Below are 22,841 nucleotides of genomic sequence, written 5' to 3'. Positions count from 1 at the left end.
TGAACTATGTAACCAACTGTGTTTCCTATAAAACGCCAAGTCTCGATAAGCAGTATCTTTCTTTTGACTCTAAAAACTATTCACAAAATAAAATATGCACATCAATTAGATGCGGCAAATTGTGTAGCCTCTTAGAAAGACTTAAGTTAGATTAGACTTTCTTTTGATGAATGGGTGTTCTTTAAATGAATTAGCCCAGATTCTGCCCAGGAGCATAGTCTGGGCATCCCAGGGGAAGGCACTAGAACAAGTAGGGATGTGGAGTATCTGTCTTCATCATCAAATACTGCTCAAAAGCAATTGGTTTTGAAGTACTCTCCAGACAGAGGTCGCAAACCTCAGTGCCTGGAGGGGGTAAGCAGGTGATACAGAGTCAAGTGGGCTGGGTGGAGGAAAGAGCCTGACACATGATGGTGACAAATGGCACCTGACAGTTGGCCATGGTGTCAGGGCGATGATCTGGAGCCATGAGACTATGGCAAACTGGCCGTCGAAAGGGGCAGCTGCTTTTCAATTTTGGCTAACTGAGGCCATTTGGGAATCAGGGCTCAATGCTTTCAGATCATTTGATTTTTAAAGAGAAATTAGAATTTCAAATTTTAATTGATCATCTTCTAATGTTTAATGTTGACAATTAATTTTTAAAATGCTATTTGGGCCAATTAAAAAAAAAAAAAAAAACTACCCCGGACCACATCTGGCCAACAAGCTTCCAGGATGCCACCTCTGATTTAAGGAAATAAGACAAATAGTAATAGAAATAATACCTGAAAATGATCTCATGGTTCTGAATTCTTATATCGCTTTACTAGCCATTAGATAGCATTAAAAATGCACTTAAGTCATACTTCACCAAAACAAACAGGAAAGATGGTGTAGGCCTAGCATTCTATAGGAAACCATATGGTGTGTTTCTTGATATGTGAACTATACACCACTTCCTTTAGAATTAACTGAAGAGATTATTTAAAATGCACATGCTGGATTTACATTAATTAGGTCTCAGGTGGCTCCTACAAATCTGATTTTGTGCAAGCACCTCAATCCCCAGATGATTCTAACAGCCATTAATGGAGTTCCCCCACTTTGAGAATATGCAGGCTATGTGGTCACTTCACTGCCATCCCTCATGATTGTATCTTCTCTAGTCTCCCAGGCAGAGAGAGCTCTGATCTAAAGAGGGTTAAGTTTCGGATGCTTTGGATCTCTGCTTGGTTGGGTGATCCAGAACACATCTGTGCTTTTGGGTTATTTATTCAATTCCATAGTTACAGGTTGATACTTCATTATGACAAATGTCTACCTCATTAGCTTGCAGCTTATGGTTGCTCAGTATACATCTTCATTTAGCTAATGTCTTAGTGGGTTATTTCCTCTTGGCTCCCTACAGAGTATCGGTGTAATATATCCGATCGGTGCCCAGTAAGTAATTTTTGATTAACTACTATAATGTATTAATTAGAGCACTGTCAACTAGGCACACTGTCTGTGCCTGAACCAAATAATCATTTGCTTTAACCCACTAGGCATTTTAGTTAAGCCAGTAATTTGACTAACTTTTAGCTCTCAGAAAATTATTTGATGACATTGACCAAATGAGTCCATTGCCAAATAATACAACTTCTGACCTCACCTGCTTTTAAATTCAGGAAGTAAACATATTATTAGAAGTACATAACTCATTAGGTGCTCTTACCCAGGACAAAAATAGTATCATGAAAGCGTTAGAGTCACACCATTTTAGACACTGGAAACATTAGCTGTAGAAAATGCTGATAGACTGACTCGTTCTAGTGTGTCTAGGGAAAACCACAATTGAAATGTAAATTGTTATTTTGCTTCAGTGAAAAATGAACCAACATGCAAGTTGTGTTTTAAAAACATTGAGGTCAGAAAAATGCATCAGACCTGTGTTTTCTTTCTGGTGTTCATACCCTGTAGACAACAGAACCTAGGTATGGGGCACAGTTAAGAGATTATTCATCACTTAGCTTAGACCATTAATAAGCTGCTTCTTAAACCATTCCATGCATTGTTCAACAATAGAAATTTGGGGCCTCCAAGGTAACCCTCTTCAGAAGATAAACTGATAATTTCTGGCACAGCTTGTCTTTTTTCCATCATTTCCATGCTATTCTAGTTAATGCAACCAGCCTTGCAGTTCAGAATATCCAAATATGCTATTAGGGTCCTGGACCCAGTGATGGGTCTTGGGTTCACCCCTGCAGAGGTGAAGTAACATTAAATTTGTCACTGCCTCCTCTAAGTCAGCACTGTATAATCTCTTTAGAAATACTAAGTTAAGTCCATGGGGAAGAAGGTGAAAAGAAGGTTAGCTACAGACATAAAATCGTGCACTGGATGTGATGACTCTTCATCAGAGGCTTTGTAGCCTGCAAGTCAGCATAATGTTATCGAATTCACCTCCTAGCTGAAGCCAGACGCATTGACAAAGGCTGCCCCACCTGCACACTAATAGATAAGCCATCAGCATCCCCTCACAAACTAGAGACACAGAGCAGGGGCAATTCATACGGAGGACTTAAAGCTATAAATGGTCTCTTTTATTTTCTATTCCCCTCACCCTAAAGAATTGACCTTTTATTTTAATGTCTGAAGAACCCATGAATCTCACTTAAAGAGACATAGAAATTAACCTTTGGTAGCCAGAATCCTGAAAATCATACTTTGAAGAACGTAGGGAAAACTCAGTCTTCCATTTGTTGAGCAACTGGGAAAAAAGAAGAACAAATAGAGTGACGAGTCTTCAAAGAAGCTTTTTCCTTTCACAGAACACACATAGCAGAAAAAACTTCAACTAGAACTAATGAAGTGGAATAGAAATCCCAAGTTCTATTTTTTACTTTTGCTTTCTATTATGTAGGTAAAGTTCATGGTCTTGGAATCAATCAGCCTTTATATGCTTTGATTAATACATTATAAAAGTTTCCAAAAAGAGTTCAGTGTTACCTAGAGGAATTAAAAGTAAAATATTCAATGAATTTTTAAAGCTTGGATGAAATGTATAGTAACTGTATTATCTGATATGCTGATTTTTATTTTAGAAAAGAGAATCCCCAAATTGGATGAGAAGTGGGATTCCAGAAGGCAGATTCTAGGAAATTGTTCATGATGAAATGTGATTTTAGAAGTTAGAAAAATAATTTCAAATGTGCCCATCACAGAAATTAACTTGTCACATAATTACTGATGGGAAATTACATGAAGACAACCAATGCCTTCAAAGTAACTAACAATTAGAGTCCCTGAATAAGGATCATGGGAAGACAAAATTAATTGGGTTGAGTTTGGGCAAAGAAAAGAAAATAAATTCAAGCCAGTTATACTTAACAAATAATCAAATGCATGCACTCTAAAAGTATGGTGTTGGGAGAGGCATCTGCTACTGGCAAGCAGAAGTCTTGGAAAATTCTTTATGAATGGTCAGCTTGCAGTCTTCTTCAATTCCTGATGCTGAACAGATTCTATAGCTAGTCACAGAGGCAACCACGTAGATAAAGCATGACACAGCATGACAACCCTAACTGCCTATTTCGGGGCATAGCAAGGATGGGAGGGTGGCTTGTTTGCTGCTTGCTGGGCTGAGGGCCTGGCCTCCTTTCCTGTCCCAAACCCCCTTTTTTGTGCAACATCCATCTCAACCACCTGGGTTCTCCTGGTGGATTTGGGGGATAGGGAACTGGCACAAACATGCTGACTTCTGGCTCCTGCGTTTTCTAGGAGTGATAACCATCTTTCACCTCTGAGGAAAAAAAACAGTGACCAGATGTCCCATCAGCCTCCAAATCATTTGGGATTAAAATTCCAGTCATTTGGGGATCCCTGGGTGGCTCAGTGGTTTAGCGCCTGCCTTTGGCCCAGGGCACGATCCTGGAGTCCTGGGATCGAGTCCTGCGTCGGGCTCCCTGCATGGAGCTTGCTTCTCCCTCTGCCTGTGTCTCTGCCTCTCTCTCTCTCTCTATCATGAATAAATAAATAAAATTAAAAAAAAAGAGACTACCAAAATTCCAGTCATCTTTGACTTCTCGCACAATTGCTCCCAGACATCCAATCTGTTTTCAAAGCCCACTGCCACCACTTCTGATTTTTTTCTGTCTCTGTTCCTTTCTCTTCATTTCTACCACCACAGACCCAAAACACCATCTCATTAGGTCTGTTGAAATGGACTCCTAACTAGCCTACCCCTGCCCATTTTATTCTATTTCCTGGATCTGCTCATGTCACTTCACCCATTTATCATACCCAGCGCTCTTCATTATGCATGAAATGAAAGCCCAAACTCTTTGATCTGCATTCACAGTCATCTCTGTCATCCTCAAGGTTATGTAATGGCATTCTGTTCTACAATTGAGTATCGAGTGCCTGGTGTTTCACAAGGACATGGCACCAGATGTCCTGAATGATTCTCAGATGAAGAGGACATTCTTCTTCTCAAAGACTTTGTAGTTGCCACTTCTTATCATGGTTAGCATGATGGTTAACAGGTGCTAAATACTTTACACGTAGGATCTCATTCATAGACAGGCCACATGCTCCCCTAACTCCAGTCCGCATGGAATGCCCCTGTTTCTTCATGACTTTCCCACCATTGTTCACATAGTCCCCTGCTAGGAATGCTTTCTTCAGTCACCAATATTGCTCACCCAAAGACAGCAGTGAACAAAATCACACGCATTTTCTACTTTTTGAGAATAAGTAAGTATAAAATGTGTCTGATGATATTTAAGAAAAATAAAGTAAATTTAGATGTCAAACTCACAAAAAAAAAAAAAAAGATGTCAAACTGACAAGGGCTTGCCTCTTCTTTAGGCACAGGATTTCTGGGCACCTGGGTGGCTCAGTCCGTTAAGTGTCAGCTCAGATCATGACCCCAGGGTCCTGGGGTTGAGCCTCATGTCAGACTCCCTGCTCAGCAAGGAGTCTGTTTCTCCCCTTGCGTGCTGCCCCCCATGCTCACTCTCTATTTCTCATAAATAAAATCTTCTTCTTTTTTTTCTAAAGGACAGGATTTCTGTGATCCTTACCACTCTAGGGTAGGCTCTGTTCTGCAACAGGGTGGGGATTAAGGGTGGGGGAGATGAGGAGTGGTGGGACTAATCCCATTAAAAACATACGGTTGAGGACAACAATAACAATGCTGCTGATGACTAATATTTATGAGCACTGAAATTATAAGTGCTATCTGCTTAAAATTTCACAAGGATTCAGTGAAATACTAATTTATTTCCATGCTATTGATACTTGAAACATAAGAGAGACTGAATAAATTGTTGACATTTATAATCATGGTAAGTGGCAGAGCCTGTTGACCTGAGGAAGTCCAGATCTGAGAGCTAAACTAATAGTCATCCTATGAATTGACCCACAGAATATGAGGATGTTCTTGGCAGAAGATGGAGAAACTTAATGCTGAGTAGTTGCCCAGCAAATTTCCATGTCAACTACCTCTGTGCTTCCAATCTTCTCTTTTCTAAACCCATCCTTCAAAACTGTAAGAGTGACCTATATTCAACATGAAAATCCAGCTTTGTCATTATCCTGATTAAACAATTGAATGTCTTCCACTGGTGGAGAGAGAAACCATTATTATATATTGTTCTCTAATAAAATTTATGAGGTAGTGTATACCTTGGCTGTCAGTTTAAGAAAATCTCTACACCACATCTAAGCATCTGGTACAGAAGGAAAAGTTTATTTAGTGATTTGTTTTATTTGCCATTATGAAAAGAATCCTTATTGGATATCACTGATAGACTGCAGGGAGATTTAGTTTTTATCCACATTAATATGTCCTCGTGGGTACAACAGCAAAGTCAGAGACAGTTCAGGGTGGCAAAAGGAAGAATAAATACAAGGGCTTTGCAGCCAGAGTTTGCAATCGTGGTGTGATGACACTTAGAGCTACAGCAGCTTTATCTGCAGCATACTCGAGTGCAATTTGTGGAAATGTTTTCTTCTTTATAAGGTTGCTGTGAGGATCGCATGAGATAATATATTAATGGCTTAAAACAATGCCTACAGAGGCAGCCCGGGTGGCTCAGCGGTTTAGGGCCACCTTCAGCCCAGGGCGTGACCCTGGAGACCCGGGATCAAATCCCACGTTGGGCTCCCTGCGTGGAGCCTGCTTCTCCCTCTGCCTGTCTCTGCCTCTCTCTCTCTCTCTCTCTCTCTGTCTCTCATGAATAAATAAATAAAATCTTAAAAAAAAATGCCTACATAGAAAGTCCTAAGCATGAGATAACCATTATATATCATCAAAATTTTCATTGTTCCACCCTTCTTATATTTAGTTATAGTAGTTTAATTCAAGTGGTAATATGTGAAAGTAGTTTCAAAGACAAGTAAGCAATCTTATATTGCTTGAGCATGGGATAAAAAGTCTTCCAGCGAAAATCATTGCTAAGATTTCTTATTTGCCCTTCTAGAATTCTTCTGTATATATAAAAATATACATGTGCTCTTTAAAAAAAATAAATGATAGCATTTATTATTCTGTTTGCATCTTATCTTTTCTTTTTTTCCCTGCAAGGACTATTCTATAATGGCACTTATAGATCTACTGAATAATCTTCAATGGCTAGGCAGCATTTCAATATGTAAATTTAAGAAATTGTCTACTGATGGACATGTATGTTGTTTTCAGTTATTTTCGATGACAAAAGAATATTTCAATGAATATCCTTGTATACATTTTTTATAGAATTTGTTTCTAGAAGTGGAATTGCTGGGTCAAATTGTATATGCATTTGAAATTCATATAGCTCTTGTCCAACTGCCTTCTGAAGAAGCTGAAGGAATTCATACTCCTACTCGATTTAGTATAAAGAAGCTATTTAAATACACTCCTTAGAAAACACTCAATATTCTTAAGCCAATTTTCTCACTGTCCCAGAAAACCACAAGCTATATTCCTACCTCCTTTCCCGTAATCTTCTTTGCTTCTAGCCTAGAATTATCCTTCTTCTCATTTGTCTGTCTAAATCTTACCTATCTACATTAGTTGGCCACAGCCAGTTGCAAGTAAGAAAACTCAAGTGGAACTAGATTCAGGAAAACTATAAGAGAGAGGAGGATAATAATTGAGTGGATTCCAAGTAGTTCACACAATTGAAAGATAAGCTGCAAGTTCTAGAGCATTTCAGAGACCTAGGACCAGACCCTGCACACATGGCTCTAACTAGTCATTTACAACACTGTGAATTTCTCTATGATTTCATTCTCTTCAATGGCAGGCCAATGGGCCAAAAATGTGAAAAGGTAGCAAAGTATAAACACAAAACTTCAAAAGATGTTTTGCACTGGAAATTCTAGGTATCCATACTTTTGGTATCTTCTCCTTAGGTGGAATTCAAATGAGAAGTTTAGAAAGCACTAGTAGAATGTCCAGCAAAATTATTCCTCCTAAATATCAGGGAGTCAGAATTTCACTGTTATTCTTTATAATAACGTCCCTTAAGTGCAAGTTGCCCAGCAACAATTCCGGAATCCTATCTTCCCCCACCTACATGACTAGAATATTTTGGAAGCGCCCCCTTGGTCACGCTCTCCGTGGTCCTGAACTACCACGTAGTACACTGTTTTAGAGTCTGTTGAAATATGATAGGAGGAGGAAAAGGGAATAGAAAAAGTGAAGAAGCTGTTGAGAGAGAATAGAAAATATTTTTGTTTTATAATTTTTAAATACTCTCAGTAAGCAACAAAGAAACCCCGATCAACCTTGGTCAAACAGAAAGAGAGCAAGCATTTTTGTGGGAAGCATGGTCGATCTGTGCAAATGTCCACTTGCAGAAGCAAGGTCATGTGGCGGAGTCCGCAGATCATCATTGGGTAGAGGCAGGGTGGCTCTGCTGTCATTCACAGTGGACATATAACAAATTACATGGATTTTCTTTATTTTTACTTTTAAATTATGGTGGGAAAATTGCAGAACTAAAATAATAATAAAGTCCCACAATTCACAGAGCTGTGTTTAAGTATATTCTGTAGCTTTAGAAAGATTCCAAGAGGCATGGTTTCTACTCTTTGGTAAATTGTGTGCTTAACAATGACACAGCCATTTTTATTTTACATAATTCTATTGTTGCTATTGGTTTATTTTAAATAAGATTTTATTTCTTATTTTTCCAGCTTAAAAGTAAGTGCTAGTATTAATATTTGTCTTTTAGATGCGCTGTATTATTTTCCATCAATCTTTAACAGTAATTCAAAATAAACGGGAAAGCTATCATTTATTTGCAGAAATTTTTAAAACATTAAAGTTTGATTAATCTAGAAATAAATTTCTAGAAATAAACTTTCATCTAAAAATATTATTTAAAAATTTGGTAAAAAAATATTAGGGCATACTATCTTGGAAATTTTTTCTATGACTCTCTCTCCCTCTGCTCCCTTCTCCCTTCCCTCCTTCTGTCCGAATTTTAAGAAATACCGAGAAGTCTAGATTTCAGAGACAAGAAGGTAAAAGTCCTTGGTGAGAATTACCTAATATAATATCAGACATATTTCAATACCTTTATCCTTATGGCAATTTTTCAAATTAGAATTATTTAGGAAATATGAAATATGTTGCCATAATTAACCATGTAAGCACTACAGATTTTACTATACACATTTACTGTACTATATACATGTGAGGAGTGGGTTGAACTCTAGTGATTTCCCTGAAGAATCAAATCATACCCCAAGCATGTTGTGCACACCTGAGATCAATACTGGTTGGTCTTACATAAGACACAAACACAATAAGGCTAAAGCCAGTGCCAATTCCAAAGTTCCCTCTGATTTACCATCACCAGCATCAACTCAATAGTTGATTTTCTGCTCCCTGATACAGTGTCTTCCTTTCTCCTTAAAGAGTACAACCTTAGTAGTTGTCCTTCCCACTCTTCTTTGCTGGTTCCTTTCTGCTATTCTGTTCTCTACTTTCTGTCTCTTAATGATTTTGTCCAGTATCGTGGGCTTTCAGTTCCACAGATGCTGACAACCTTCACATTTACATCTTCTGCCCAGACCAGTTTTTCAACTCCAACATTATGTAACAAATGCCTACTTGATAAGCAGATGCTTAACTGACTGAGTCACCCAGGTGCTCCTCTTTTTTAGAAAATATTTTATTCATTTATCTGAGAAAGAGAGAGTGTCAAGGTTATATTCTTGAATGAGACTTACCTGGACCATCTACTTATAAATGCAACCCTCTGCTACTACTAGCACTCCCAATCCTCCTAATCTTGATTTATTTATTTATTTTTCCTCCATGGCACTTATCACTTTCTAACATACTAGATATTTTAATCATTTAGAATAGTTAGTTTTATTGCTATCTGTCTTCTCTTACCAAAATGTAAGCTCGATGAAAGTAGATACCTGTCTGCTTTGTGCTATAAATACCTCAGGCACTTGAAATAGTGACTGACAAATAGTAAATTCTCAATAAATATTTGTTGAGTGAATGAATGAGAATTAGCCTTTAAAAATGGAATTTCCAGGGTGCCTGGGATCAGTCAGTTAAGCATCTGCCTTAGGCTCAGGCTATGATCCCAGGGTCCTGGGATGGAGCTCAGCATCCAGCTGTCTGCTCTACAGGGAGCCTACTTCTCCCTCTCCCTCTGCCTGCCACTTCCTGTGCCCCTCCCCCCATCAAATAAATAAATAAAATCTTTTAAAAAATTGAATTTCCTAGTACTTGAAGAAATTTATGTCTGGTAAATTGGGTACAGAATGGCATTAACATTTTAACTAGTTTAATGAAACTAATGTCAAGAAAGCTAATTTAAATTACTAACAAGTAATTCATTTTTAAATACATCTCCTTTACAAAAAAGGCCCATCCCTTTGCTATGTAGCCTCAATCCAAAACTAGTGGAAAATAAAATGTAAATTTACATGAGTATATTTTATTTGCATTTCTGTCTACTTCACCTCTTTCCCCTAAATGCTTTATACATAGTGCAAGATAAATGACATTAACTCAGTATTACAATAGAATAAAATTGGGAAATGATAATAAACGTCTGTTATCTTCAAGAAAATAGTATCTCAATTACATTGTGTTCTTAATTTGCCTTTTGCCTGTATTTAGATTTCCATTGTTAAGATACATGGGAAATTTAAGTGCAGCAGATTTCATTGCTTAGCAGGTAAAGATTGGCTTCAGCTTAAGAAAAAAAGCAGTGGAAAAATCATATTTGATTCTTACTAAAAATAGTATAATTTAAATGAACTAGAATTCATTGGAAGCACAATGTGCATTTTGTCCTTGAGAGACTTCATGGTTAGCACACCAAGGAACACCAAGGAACTAGAGGTGGTGGTGGTTTTGTTTTTGAATTCAGACATACTCATCTAGTGAGGCAAACTACAGATTGTGATGCCTTAATGTGCTCTGGAATTAATTTAGTGGGCTTTAGAAAGCATTAAAAGAAGAAGAGCATGAGAAGGAGAGAGAGAGAAAGAAGAATAAAAGGATCTCAGTGCATTACAGGGCATAAGGGTAGTTTGTATTTTAGTTGCATACCTGCGTGTGAACAGAACTTGATATACAATGTGTTTGTAAATATTTTTACTCTGGGTTATGGTCAAAAGTTTTTGAGTCACTGCAGAATAAAACTATTAACCAAAGATCAATTGTTAGGTATTTCATAATGTTTTCATTTAAAAATATATGGTTTCAGACATAAGCTGATGAGTGGTTTTCAAATCCTAGCACACATAAGCACATTAACCTAGAGAGCATCTGATGTAGTAGATTCAGGGGTAGGATAGAAAAAGCTGCACATTTCATAAGCGCCCAGGTGATTCTGATGTGGGTGACCCTCTGCCCATGAGTAGAGCAGCACCAACAACACCACAGTTATCGATGTAATTACAAATGTCCTGAGCTCAAATTAATTCATATGTTCCTAACCCACACATGTTCCTAACCTTCTAATCAGTTGTGTAGTTGTGGGTTATTTTTTAATATTTTATTTATTTATTTAAGAGAGAGAAAGAGACAGAAAATGAGCAGGGGGAGGAGCAGAAGGAAAGGGACAAACCAGACTCCCTACTGAGCAGGGAGCTTGTGTGGGGGCTCTATCCCAGGACCTGAGCTGAAGGCAGACACTCAGCCGACTGAGCCAACTAGGTGCCCCTGTTTTTTTGTTTTGAAATAAAGGACCTTGAAATCATGAGCCCCAGTTTGAGGAGTTACTTCAAAAGAAGAAGAAGAAGAAAGAAAGTAGAAAGAAGAAGAAGAAGAAGAAGAAGAAGAAGAAGAAGAAGAAGAAAAGAAAAGAAAAGAAAAGAAAAAAGAAAAGAGAAAGAAAAAAAGAAAAAGAAAAAGAGAAAGAAAAGATATGATTATTAACCCTTTCCATTAAGTGGGATGGGTGATGCAGGGATTCTTTGTTAGGAAAACCAACTTATTTTATCTCCAGCCCCTGACTACTGAATAAAAGGCATTGCAAGGGGGCACCTGGGTGGTTCAGTGGTTGAGCATCTGCTTTTGGCTCAGGTCATAATCCCGGGGTCCTGGGATCAAGTTCTGCATCAGGCTTACTGCGGGGAGCCTACTTTTCCCTCTGCCTATGTCTCTGCCTCTCTGTGTCTCTCATGAATAAATAAATAAAATCTTTAAAAAACATAAATAAACTAAAAGGCACTGAGAATTTGCCATTACTGAAAATCTTATTTAAAAACAAATAAAGTTCCAGAATTATTTTGAAAACATTTTTTTGTTGTCAAAATTTAGGCTGAGTGCACTGCACCAAAAAGACAACTTTAAGATGAATCACGGGGCAAACCAACCAGAGGTGTTGTAAAGTCTCTAAATCCTTCTAGACACATGCTTTTCTAGATACAACTGATGTCTCTTTGGATACAAGAAACAGCTGGGGGTTCACTTCCTTGGGTTTAATGACCAAAAGAGTTGGGAGCATTATCTAAGATGACAAATTGGCAAACCTCCGGTCCTAACCAAAAAATCTAGAAAATGGGAATATAGTAAATCAATAACATTTTTAAAAAGATGAATCAAATCTTTTAGATAGGGGCCTTTGATTTAGAAAATCACCAATCAGCAAAATCTCTGAAATGGAAAAAGTAAATAGTAACAGAGTTTTCACCTTCTCCCTCTCTCTTCCAACCTCAATCATCTGTTTACTTATTGCTTTGTTTATACCAAAAATAACAAAAGGCTTGAAATCGTCTGTGAGGGTGTTAGTGCCTTTCTGAAATCCTGTGTTAGCTCTCGGTGCATTTATCTTCTCTGAGTTCTCTAGGATAGATGGAGGATGAAATCGAGACCAGAGCAGAACTGGATTCTTGTTGGCTGACTGCCTCTAATTGATTTTTCTCAAAGACTCAGAGACTTACCAGACCTGGGTAACCACCTGCTCCACCCTACTATAGTAAACAGCCCACAGGTAGACACTTTTGTTTACTGGTTAAGATGAGTTCACTTGTTCCCAAGATCCTGAATTAAACATCTTCCTTTGTACCTAAGGCACTGATTCTTAAATTTTAGTGTAATTAAGAATCTCTTGGAATGCTGTTTCAAATGCAGATGATGGGGGTCAGTGTTCTCTAAGAGATTCTGGTTCAGTAGGACTTGGATGTAGCCAGAACTCTACATTTTTAATTACATCTTGGAAAACCCTCACACAAGTGTTTAGGAGGCACAATGGCTCTCCACACTTGTCCGAAAGATTTGATACCTATGAATGAAAAGAGAGAAGCCCCAATGCAATAACGCCTCAGTTAAGTAGAATTTTTATTGCTGTTGTTCTCTTGGAGTGCATATAATACTGAAATGTCAGTACTCTGCTTGCATTTCACAGCAGCATATTATCATGCCTTCAGCCAATCATTGGTCATCTGAAATTGCCACGGAAAAGATGGTGCCCACATGTACCCAGAAGAATCAGTGTCACTGCGTATGCGTCAGAAATGCAGGACATCAGCCTGCCCTAGACCTTCTGTGTCAGAACTTGTACTCCAATAACATTCTCAGGTTTGAGAAGCCTTGCTCCAGCAGATTCTTGAGCCAAATATGACTTTCTAGCTCACTTCTATTTCCCTACTTCCAGTTTTTTTTTTTAATCTGAAAGGATTAGAGATTTTAATTATAAGAGAGAACTAAGATTGGAATGTTTGGGTGGTTCAGTTGGTTAAGTGTCTGACTCTTGGTTTCGGCTCAGGCCATGATCTCATGGGTCATGGAACTGATCCCCACATTGGGCTCCGTGCCCCCACCCACACACCCGGAGTCTGCTTGGGGATTTTCTCCCTCTAATTGTGAGGTCTCTCTCTAAAATAAACAAGTAAATAAATCTTAGAGAGAGACAGATAGACAGATAGAGAGAGAACAAGGTTATTAAGGGGAGGGGCATCTCCACGCTGCCCAATCATATTGTGACTGATGACATTTAAATTAGAAGCTAATAAATAGGTTGTTATGGAATCTCATTTGTGCTATGCCTACTTTTTTTTTTTCCAAGAGAGATCACAGTGCTCTGTAACTGTATTCATTTCCCTTTACTGTAAACTTCCTGTGGGCAGGATCATATGTCAATCTGAATTCTCAGTGCCCAGCTTCATACCTGACAAAGGAGGTGCTCCACAGCACCTAATGCGGAAAAATATTGTCTATCACTTATGTGAGTGATAGCATTCAAGTTCAACTTTGAGGCTTCTCTCTTCCACAAAGATGTCTTTAGTTATTTCATCTGCCATGATCCCCACCTGCTCTCAGTAGATACCCTCTATTGGACACTTAACACACACACACACACACACACACACATTACTTTGGGTATCATTCATCTTTATTTTTTATCTCTTATTATCCCATCAAAGCTGTAAGAAGCTGTCTCTATATATTTCATACTGCCTTGCAGAGTAGACATTCAGAAATTTGTTACTATGAAGCTATCTTAAAATAGAAAATAGACAATTGAAAAAATGAGAAAATTGGCAAGTGTTTCCTTCCCTTCAAGCATCATGTTAAATTGCCACAATTTCAGAGATGACACTATTTAAACAACTCCTCCAGGTATGAGCTATTTATCCTAAGTAGAACATCTTTTGACATAAGAAATACTTCCTAATTGTCAAATGCTTGGTTGTACTTTCAGCCAAGGCAAATCTAACTTGTTATTTTTTTTAATTTTTTTAAATTAATTAATTTATTTATTTATGATAGTCACACAGAGAGAAAGAGAGAGGCAGAGACACAGGCAGAGGGAGAAGCAGACTCCATGCACCGGGAGCCCGACGTGGGATTCGATCCCGGGTCTCCAGGATCAGCGCCCTGGGCCAAAGGCAGGCGCCAAACCGCTGCGCCACCCAGGGATCCCCTAACTTGTTATTTTTGACGGTAGTTTATACTTCTCTACGTTGACAATATATACAATGTTCAATTTGTAGCAGATTAATTCGTAACCAGAATAAGTTTATAGTTAGGGATCACTTTAAGGACATATGTAATAATTGATAAAGTTTGTGTGATGTTCCTGATAACATTACACACCAATATTTCCATTTCCAAGCTAATTGCAGGCATATTGCCCAATAACGCACCCATGCCATGGCAAAGTCTTAGCTTCTGGAATCGAAATTGCATTTGGGAATCTCAACATAACTGTCCCAGTGTTCTGATGAACCATTTCAGCTGTTGCAGTTTTAAAACGCGCTTTAGTCTATTACACAGACCATCCCTATCCTATAGATGGCAGCATTGAGCAATATATTAGGTAATAGGTTGCTTTTCGGTTTCCGTGAATTTTCAGCTAGGACTGCATGTTTTATACAGTGTATTTCATTACAGTATGCCACAAGACTAATTTAGCGTACGGTGACAGGATAATACTTGTACCTGCTCCAAATTACTTTAGATTCCACAAAAGCATCTCTTTCTAGTCTGTATCTTATATGAACCGAATGTGCATTTCCAGAGTTATCTTAACCCATTAATAAAAAAAAAATGTGAAGAACAAATGAACTTACTATAGTGCAATTAGAATAAATATTAACCACCTTTAACGTTGGTAGTAAAACATCAGCAAGTAGGAAGAAATGGCAGTAACGTCCCATGATCAGCAATTACCCTCCGCCCTAAACCCACTGGTCTGAACAGAATTTGTCGCAGCAATCTGGCTTATTTCTATAGAACCTTTTAGCCACTGAAATTGAATTTTTAAGGCAGAAATCCTTTCCCAATGCGATTTTTTTTTAAAAAAAGCTTTTATATCATGTAATAATTTGTTTTATATGATTAAAATCCAAACCTTTCTGCGACAGTAATTGCAGAATATTGACACATTACACTGATCTTCCTGCCTTCACCTCCTTTTAGGAAAGAGTATTTTGTTTTCCATAGAGGTATATTCCCTTTAGCTTTTGGGGGAGGTGAGGGAAAGGGAGAGGCTCATTTGAAAAGTGAGTCTATGGATTTGGACTGTTTTCCTACAAAAACGCGAAATAACCTCCACTCCCACCCGCGCTAACCATCAAACCTGTCAAAAACCCTTTGGCCTTAGATGACGTTGTTACTTGCAAACAACCCTTTCATCTTGCCTTTTTTTTTTTTTTTTCTTGCCAAGGGCAAAACCCCACACAATTACACTTTACTACTAACTTCGGGCTCCCCTGCTTCTCATCCCCCTCCCCGGCTCCCCATAAAGCAAGCTGTGCCTCCAGAATCCCGGTCACTGTTGCTACCAGCCTCGTTATCGGCTCCAAATATCTGCTATTTATAGCTTAGCTGTAGTGGGCACGTGTGCCCTCATCCCCAAGCTGTCAGAGGGAGAGAAGGGCGGGCTCGCAATTCAACAGTGTGCACACAAATTAGACATTAACCAGCTTCAGATGAGCCTGCGTGATGTTCGGGAACCCGAAGGTGAGAGCAGAGAGGAGAAGCTCCAGGCTTCCGCAGGTGCCAGGTCCCCCAATTCACGCATCACACGCCACTGAATGGCGCCTTTGGTTCTTCTCTTTTATTTATTTATTTTTTTTACTACGCTTCGCAACCTACCTTGGTACCCTCACCCTCTGTCCCCACCTCCCCTCCTGCAATGCAAGGCTTGAAAGACAGGCAGCTCCACCAATCAGCAGGCTTCCCCGAGAAGCAGCCCCCGCCCCTCACCCCCGCTCCAGGCCCGGCCGGCGCCTCCACGGCTGCGTTTCCCCGCGAGCATCCCGCAGTGTCCAGAGCTGGAGGCCGGGGTGTGTGTGTATGTGTGTGGGGGGTCCTCCCCGGCGTGGAGAGGGGGCGGAAACCCCAAACCCGCCCGGAATGGGGTGGGTAACCAAGACAGCCTTACACCGAACGACAAACGTCATCTTCGTAGGGTCCTTAGTGCCAGCCGGGCAAGCCAAGGACAAACTGCTTGTTTATAGGTCAGCTTAAAAAGAAAAAAAAAAAAAAAAAAAAACTTTGGGGAGCGTTTGCTTGTGTTACGACTGATACCCCGAGGTAACTGTAAGAGTCTGTTCAGGTAGATCCAGGATGCTGACCTGTTCTAACTCGTGGACATGCCCATTTTCCCATAGCGTCCAGCCGGCAGGATCCCTGTCCGCCCCCCAACCCCCCGCCCCGATTATCCTTGAGGTCAAGGGTAGAGATTTTATGGGGTGGTTCAATGGGTGTGGAAGCTGCGCGTGAAACAAACACCGAAGCCAATATTTACATAGTAGGGTTTTGGCCTTACGAACCCTCTGTAGGTCCCTAACATCCTTTAAAAAACACAGATAGATCCCGGAGTATGATAAGGGGCATCTCATTTTCTCGCCAGGCCTTAAACCCCTGTGGATACCCGCCCCTTCGCTAGGAAGAGGGGCGGGGGTGGGGGGTGGGGGGGCTGATATTTACATTTTCTCCCTAATTGCTCAGCAGCTGGCCCCACAGCCGCGGACAGAGGACACTCTTTACCGGATCCTCTCTTTCATTTTGGAGTGACCACAACACCCCCCACCCCACCCCCCATATATGCCCTTGGGCGTCCCTCTGTTCCTTCGAGGTACCTCCCTGCAGTGATTTCGGGGCTTCCAAGGTGGAAGGCTGGCCCAGAAGTCCCTTAGTAGACCTTACAGAAATACACATCTCCTCACTGTGGCCTATTACCCTGAAACTGCAATCTCGCCTTCCTATTTTCCGGGAGAAAAGGCTCGACTAGAAACCTCCTTCTGGAGGGGTCGAGCTTACCTGTTAGGTAAGAGCTAGCCCGGCTCGCGCGCCCCCTCCTCCCTGGGCCCTCCCACTCCGGGCTCGGCAGCCGCAGTGCCCCCCCGCCGCCCCCCACCCTCACTCCTGCGTCTTCCCGGCTCGCCCCCGCCCCCGCCCCCGCCCCCGCCCCCGCCGCCGCCGTTTTCCCAGACTCCCCTCGTGCTTTCGGGTAGCCACCCAAACACACCCGCCCGCACCCGCGGCGGGGATTCCTGCGGGCCGGGGGCGCCCTGGGTGGCGCGCGGGGAGGCCGGCTCCGCGCCGGGGCGGGTGGCCGCGCAGGGGCGCTGCCCGAGCGCTGCTCCGGGGCCCAGCTCGGGCGCCGCTGCGGCACGGCCGGGGGGCGGAGAGGGGCGGGCGCGGGGCGGGCTCGGCCGGGAATGTAGAGACCCGGGCGGGAGCCTCCCGGCGGCGGCGGCGGCGGCGGCGGCGGCCGGGCTGCGGGGCGCGGAGGCTCCGTCACGTGTTGTTCTCCTCCGAGTGAGACGGCGGCGCGGTCGGCGGGGGCCGGCGCGCAGAGCCAGACGCCGCCGCTTGTTTTGGTTGGGGCTCTCGGCAACTCTCCGAGGAGGAGGAGGAGGAGGAGGAGGAGGAGGAGGAGGAGGAGGAGGAGGGGAGAAGTAACTGCAGAGGCAGCGCCTCCCGGGGAAGAGGCTTCTTCCCCGACTCCTTCCCAAACCTCCCCCTTTGCCTCCCGCCCTCGTCCCCTCCCCTCCTCCCCTGCCGACTGGAGCGAGGGGCAGGGATGAGCCTGCCCCTCCGGCGCGTCCCCAGCTCCCTCGGCTGCCTAGTGGCGTTTTGCGTGGAAAAGGCACTTTCTCCGCCCGCCGAGATGGGCCCGAACGGGGGCTGCAGCGGAGCGGTCCGCGGGCGGCGGCGGCCCCAGCAGCAGCAGCAGCAGCAGCAACAGCCGCAGCGCCGCGGTCTCTGCGACTGAGCTGGTATTTGGGCGGCTGGTGGCGGCGGGGCGGCTGGGGGGGTGGGAGGAGGCGGAGGAGGAGGCGAAGGAGGAGGAGGAGGAGGAGGGAGAGCCCCGTGCAACGTTGGGACTTGGCAGCTCGCCTCCCCCTGCCCAAGGATATTTAATTTGCCTCGGGAATCGCTACTTCCAGAGGGGAACTCAGGAGGGAAGGCGCGCGCGCCTGGAGGGGCAACGCGGGGACCCCCGGCCGCCGCCGCCGCCGCCGCCGCCGCCGCCCGCCTGCGCCACGCTCCAGCCCGGGCGGCGAGAGATGCATCTTCGTCCCTTCCCGGCCGCGGCGGCTGCGCGGAGCCTGGGCTCTCGGAGGATCGGGGCCGCACTCACGCCGGACGCGCTGCCTCCCCCCCAGCGCACCAAGCGCCCGTAAAGTCCGGCCCAGGCCGTCTCCGCGGCGCGGCAGCTGCGTCCCCCTCCGGCCGCCCCTCCCCGGCGCAGGGGGGCGGCGTGGCTTTCGGAGTCCGGGGCTCGGCCGCCTGCAGCCCTGTTTGCATGTGCGGGGCCGCGGCGCGGAGCCTCCGCCCCCCACCCGGTTGTTTTTCGGCGCCTCCCTCTGCTCGGCGGCGGCGGCGGTGGCGGCGGCAGCATGGCGAGCCCTCCGGAGACCGACGGCTTCTCGGACGTGCGCAAGGTGGGCTACCTGCGCAAACCCAAGAGCATGCACAAGCGCTTCTTCGTGCTGCGGGCGGCCAGCGAGGCGGGGGGCCCCGCGCGCCTCGAGTACTACGAGAACGAGAAGAAGTGGCGGCACAAGTCGAGCGCCCCCAAACGCTCGATCCCCCTCGAGAGCTGCTTCAACATCAACAAGCGGGCGGACTCCAAGAACAAGCACCTGGTGGCCCTTTACACCCGGGACGAGCACTTTGCCATCGCGGCGGACAGCGAGGCCGAGCAGGACAGCTGGTACCAGGCCCTCCTGCAGCTGCACAACCGGGCCAAGGGCCACCACGACGGCGCCTCGGCCCCCGGGGCGGGAGGCGGCGGGGGCAGCTGCAGCGGCAGCTCGGGCCTCGGGGAGGCCGGCGAGGACTTGAGCTACGGGGACGTGCCCCCGGGACCTGCGTTCAAGGAGGTCTGGCAGGTGATCCTGAAACCCAAGGGCCTGGGGCAGACAAAGAACCTGATTGGCATCTACCGCCTCTGCCTGACCAGCAAGACCATCAGCTTCGTGAAGCTGAACTCCGAGGCGGCGGCCGTGGTGCTGCAGCTGATGAACATCCGACGCTGCGGCCACTCGGAGAACTTCTTCTTCATCGAAGTGGGCCGTTCCGCAGTGACGGGACCCGGCGAGTTCTGGATGCAGGTGGATGACTCCGTGGTGGCCCAGAACATGCACGAGACCATCCTGGAGGCCATGCGGGCCATGAGCGACGAGTTCCGCCCTCGGAGTAAGAGCCAGTCCTCCTCCAACTGCTCCAACCCCATCAGCGTCCCCCTGCGCCGGCACCACCTCAACAACCCCCCTCCCAGCCAGGTGGGGCTGACGCGCCGCTCGCGCACCGAGAGCATCACCGCCACCTCTCCGGCCAGCATGGTGGGCGGGAAGCAGGGCTCCTTCCGTGTGCGCGCGTCCAGCGACGGCGAGGGCACCATGTCCCGCCCGGCCTCGGTGGACGGCAGCCCCGTGAGCCCGAGCACCACCAGGACCCACGCGCACCGGCATCGCGGCAGCTCCCGGCTGCACCCCCCGCTCAACCACAGCCGCTCCATCCCCATGCCTTCCTCTCGCTGCTCGCCTTCCGCCACCAGCCCGGTCAGCCTGTCGTCCAGCAGCACCAGTGGCCACGGCTCCACCTCGGACTGCCTCTTCCCCCGGCGCTCTAGTGCCTCTGTGTCGGGTTCCCCCAGCGACGGTGGTTTCATCTCCTCTGACGAGTACGGCTCGAGTCCCTGCGATTTCCGAAGTTCCTTCCGCAGTGTCACCCCGGATTCCCTGGGCCACACCCCCCCGGCCCGCGGCGAGGAGGAGCTGAGCAACTACATCTGCATGGGAGGCAAAGGGTCCTCCACCCTCACCGCCCCCAACGGTCACTACATTTTGCCTCGGGGTGGCAATGGCCAGCGCTACATCCCGGGGGCTGGCTTGGGCACCAGCCCGGCCCTGGCTGCGGATGAAGCGGCCGCTGCGGCCGACCTGGATAACCGGTTCCGAAAGCGGACTCACTCCGCGGGCACATCCCCTACCATTTCCCACCAGAAGACCCCGTCCCAGTCTTCTGTGGCTTCCATTGAGGAGTACACGGAGATGATGCCTGCCTACCCGCCAGGAGGTGGCAGTGGAGGCCGACTGCCTGGCTACCGGCACTCTGCCTTCGTGCCCACCCACTCCTACCCCGAGGAGGGTCTGGAAATGCACCCTCTGGACAGGCGTGGGGGCCACCACCGGCCGGACGCCGCCGCCCTCCACACGGATGATGGCTACATGCCCATGTCCCCGGGAGTGGCACCGGTGCCCAGCAGCCGGAAGGGCAGTGGGGACTATATGCCCATGAGCCCCAAGAGCGTGTCCGCGCCGCAGCAGATCATCAACCCCATTAGACGCCATCCCCAGAGGGTGGACCCCAATGGCTACATGATGATGTCCCCAAGCGGCAGCTGCTCTCCTGACATTGGAGGTGGGCCCGGCAGCAGCAGCAGCGGCAGCGCCGCCCCTTCTGGGAGCAGCTATGGCAAGCTGTGGACAAACGGGGTAGGGGGCCACCACCCTCACGCCCTGCCGCACCCCAAACTCCCCGTGGAGAGCGGGAGTGGCAAGCTCCTGTCTTGTACCGGCGACTACATGAACATGTCGCCGGTGGGGGACTCCAACACCAGCAGCCCCTCCGACGGCTACTACGGCCCAGAGGACCCCCAGCACAAGCCAGTTCTCTCCTACTACTCTTTGCCAAGGTCCTTTAAGCACACCCAGCGCCCTGGGGAGCTGGAGGAGAGCGCCCGGCACCAGCACCTCCGCCTCTCCTCCAGCTCGGGTCGTCTTCTCTACGCCGCGACCGCGGAAGATTCCTCCTCCTCCACCAGCAGCGACAGCCTGGGCCCAGGGGGATACTGTGGGGTCAGGCCGGATCCCGGCCTCCCGCATATCCACCATCAGGTCCTGCAGCCTCACCTGCCTCGGAAGGTGGACACGGCCGCGCAGACCAACAGCCGCCTGGCTCGGCCCACGAGGCTGTCCCTGGGGGACCCCAAGGCCAGCACCTTACCTCGGGTTCGAGAGCAGCAGCACCCGCCGCCCCTGCTGCACCCTCCGGAGCCCAAGAGCCCCGGGGAATATGTGAATATTGAGTTCGGGAGCGATCAGCCGGGCTACTTATCGGGGCCGGTGGCTGCCCGCAGCTCGCCTTCTGTCAGGTGCCCACCCCAGCTCCAGCCAGCTCCCCGCGAGGAAGAGACTGGCACCGAGGAGTACATGAACATGGACCTGGGGCCTGGCCGGAGGGCAGCCTGGCAGGAGGGTGCTGGGGTCCAGCCCGGCAGGGTGGGCCCCGCGCCCCCCGGGGCCGCTAGCGTGTGCAGGCCCACCCGGGCAGTGCCCAGCAGCCGGGGCGACTACATGACCATGCAGGTGGGCTGTCCCGGCCAGGGCTACGTGGACACCTCGCCAGTGGCCCCCATCAGCTACGCTGACATGCGGACAGGCATTGTCGTGGAGGAGGCCAGCCTGCCGGGGGCCACAGCGGCCGCCCCCTCCTCGGCCTCGGCAGCCTCGGCTTCCCCCACGGCGCCTCCAAAAGCGGGGGAGCTGGCGGCCCGCTCCTCCCTGCTGGGGGGCCCGCAGGGACCCGGGGGCATGAGCGCCTTCACCCGGGTGAACCTCAGCCCCAACCGCAACCAGAGTGCCAAAGTGATCCGCGCCGACCCGCAGGGGTGCCGGAGGCGGCATAGCTCTGAGACCTTCTCCTCCACGCCCAGTGCCACCCGGGCGGGCAACGCAGTGCCCTTCGGCGGGGGGGCGGCCCTGGGGGGCAGCGGTGGCGGCAGCAGCGCGGAGGATATGAAACGCCACAGTTCGGCTTCCTTTGAGAACGTGTGGCTGAGGCCTGGGGAGCTCGGGGGAGCCCCCAAGGAGCCGGCCCCGCACGCTGGGGCCGCCGGGGGTTTGGAGAATGGGCTTAACTACATAGACCTGGATTTGGTCAAGGACTTCAAACAGCGCTCTCAGGAGCGCCCCCCTCAACCGCAGCCGCCCCCGCCCCCGGCCCCTCATCAGCCTCTGGGCAGCAGTGAGAGCAGCTCAACCAGCCGCTCCAGCGAGGATCTAAGCGCCTATGCCAGCATCAGTTTCCAGAAGCAGCCAGAGGACCTCCAGTAGCTCAACTGGACATCACAGCAGGTGCGTGTCATGGTGACAAAGTCAGAAGACAAAACTGCTTTTCACCTTGTGCTGGAATCCTCTTCCTCTTTGCCTGGGCCCTTAGGGGGTGCTTTCACGGGGTGGGGGAGGGGAGGGCGCCCAGGGTGCTCACCCCACCGTGACACTTGGCTGACAGTCCTATGAACCTGTGGGAGCAGCGGCCCACGAGGCCTTCCATTGGAGGTTCCCAAGTGAAGTCCCTGTTGGAGTGTTTTCAGAATCTCTATCCCATACCGGCTCCGAGGCTTGTCAAGTTCATATAGAAGAACCTTGTTGTCTTTACTGAA

The 22,841-nt window shown here is 47.0% G+C and overlaps 1 protein-coding gene across 1 annotated transcript in view; it reads left to right on the top strand.

Annotated features, from left to right (window-relative positions):
• Positions 1-18,214: 18,214 nt before the first annotated feature.
• Positions 18,215-22,841, top strand: part of IRS1 (insulin receptor substrate 1) — a 60,493-nt gene continuing 55,866 nt past the window's right edge. The window contains exon 1 of the mRNA XM_077869005.1: positions 18,215-22,533. Coding sequence (XP_077725131.1) covers positions 18,790-22,512 — 3,723 coding nt within the window. The 5' untranslated portion in view covers positions 18,215-18,789 and the 3' untranslated portion in view covers positions 22,513-22,533. The remainder of the gene's footprint in view (positions 22,534-22,841) is intronic.

This window comes from Canis aureus, chromosome 24 (assembly GCF_053574225.1).
Source record: "Canis aureus isolate CA01 chromosome 24, VMU_Caureus_v.1.0, whole genome shotgun sequence".
Taxonomy (NCBI): Eukaryota; Metazoa; Chordata; class Mammalia; order Carnivora; family Canidae; genus Canis; species Canis aureus.
The sequence above is the reverse complement of the archived record's forward strand: the minus strand, read 5'-3'. Positions and strand labels throughout refer to the sequence as shown.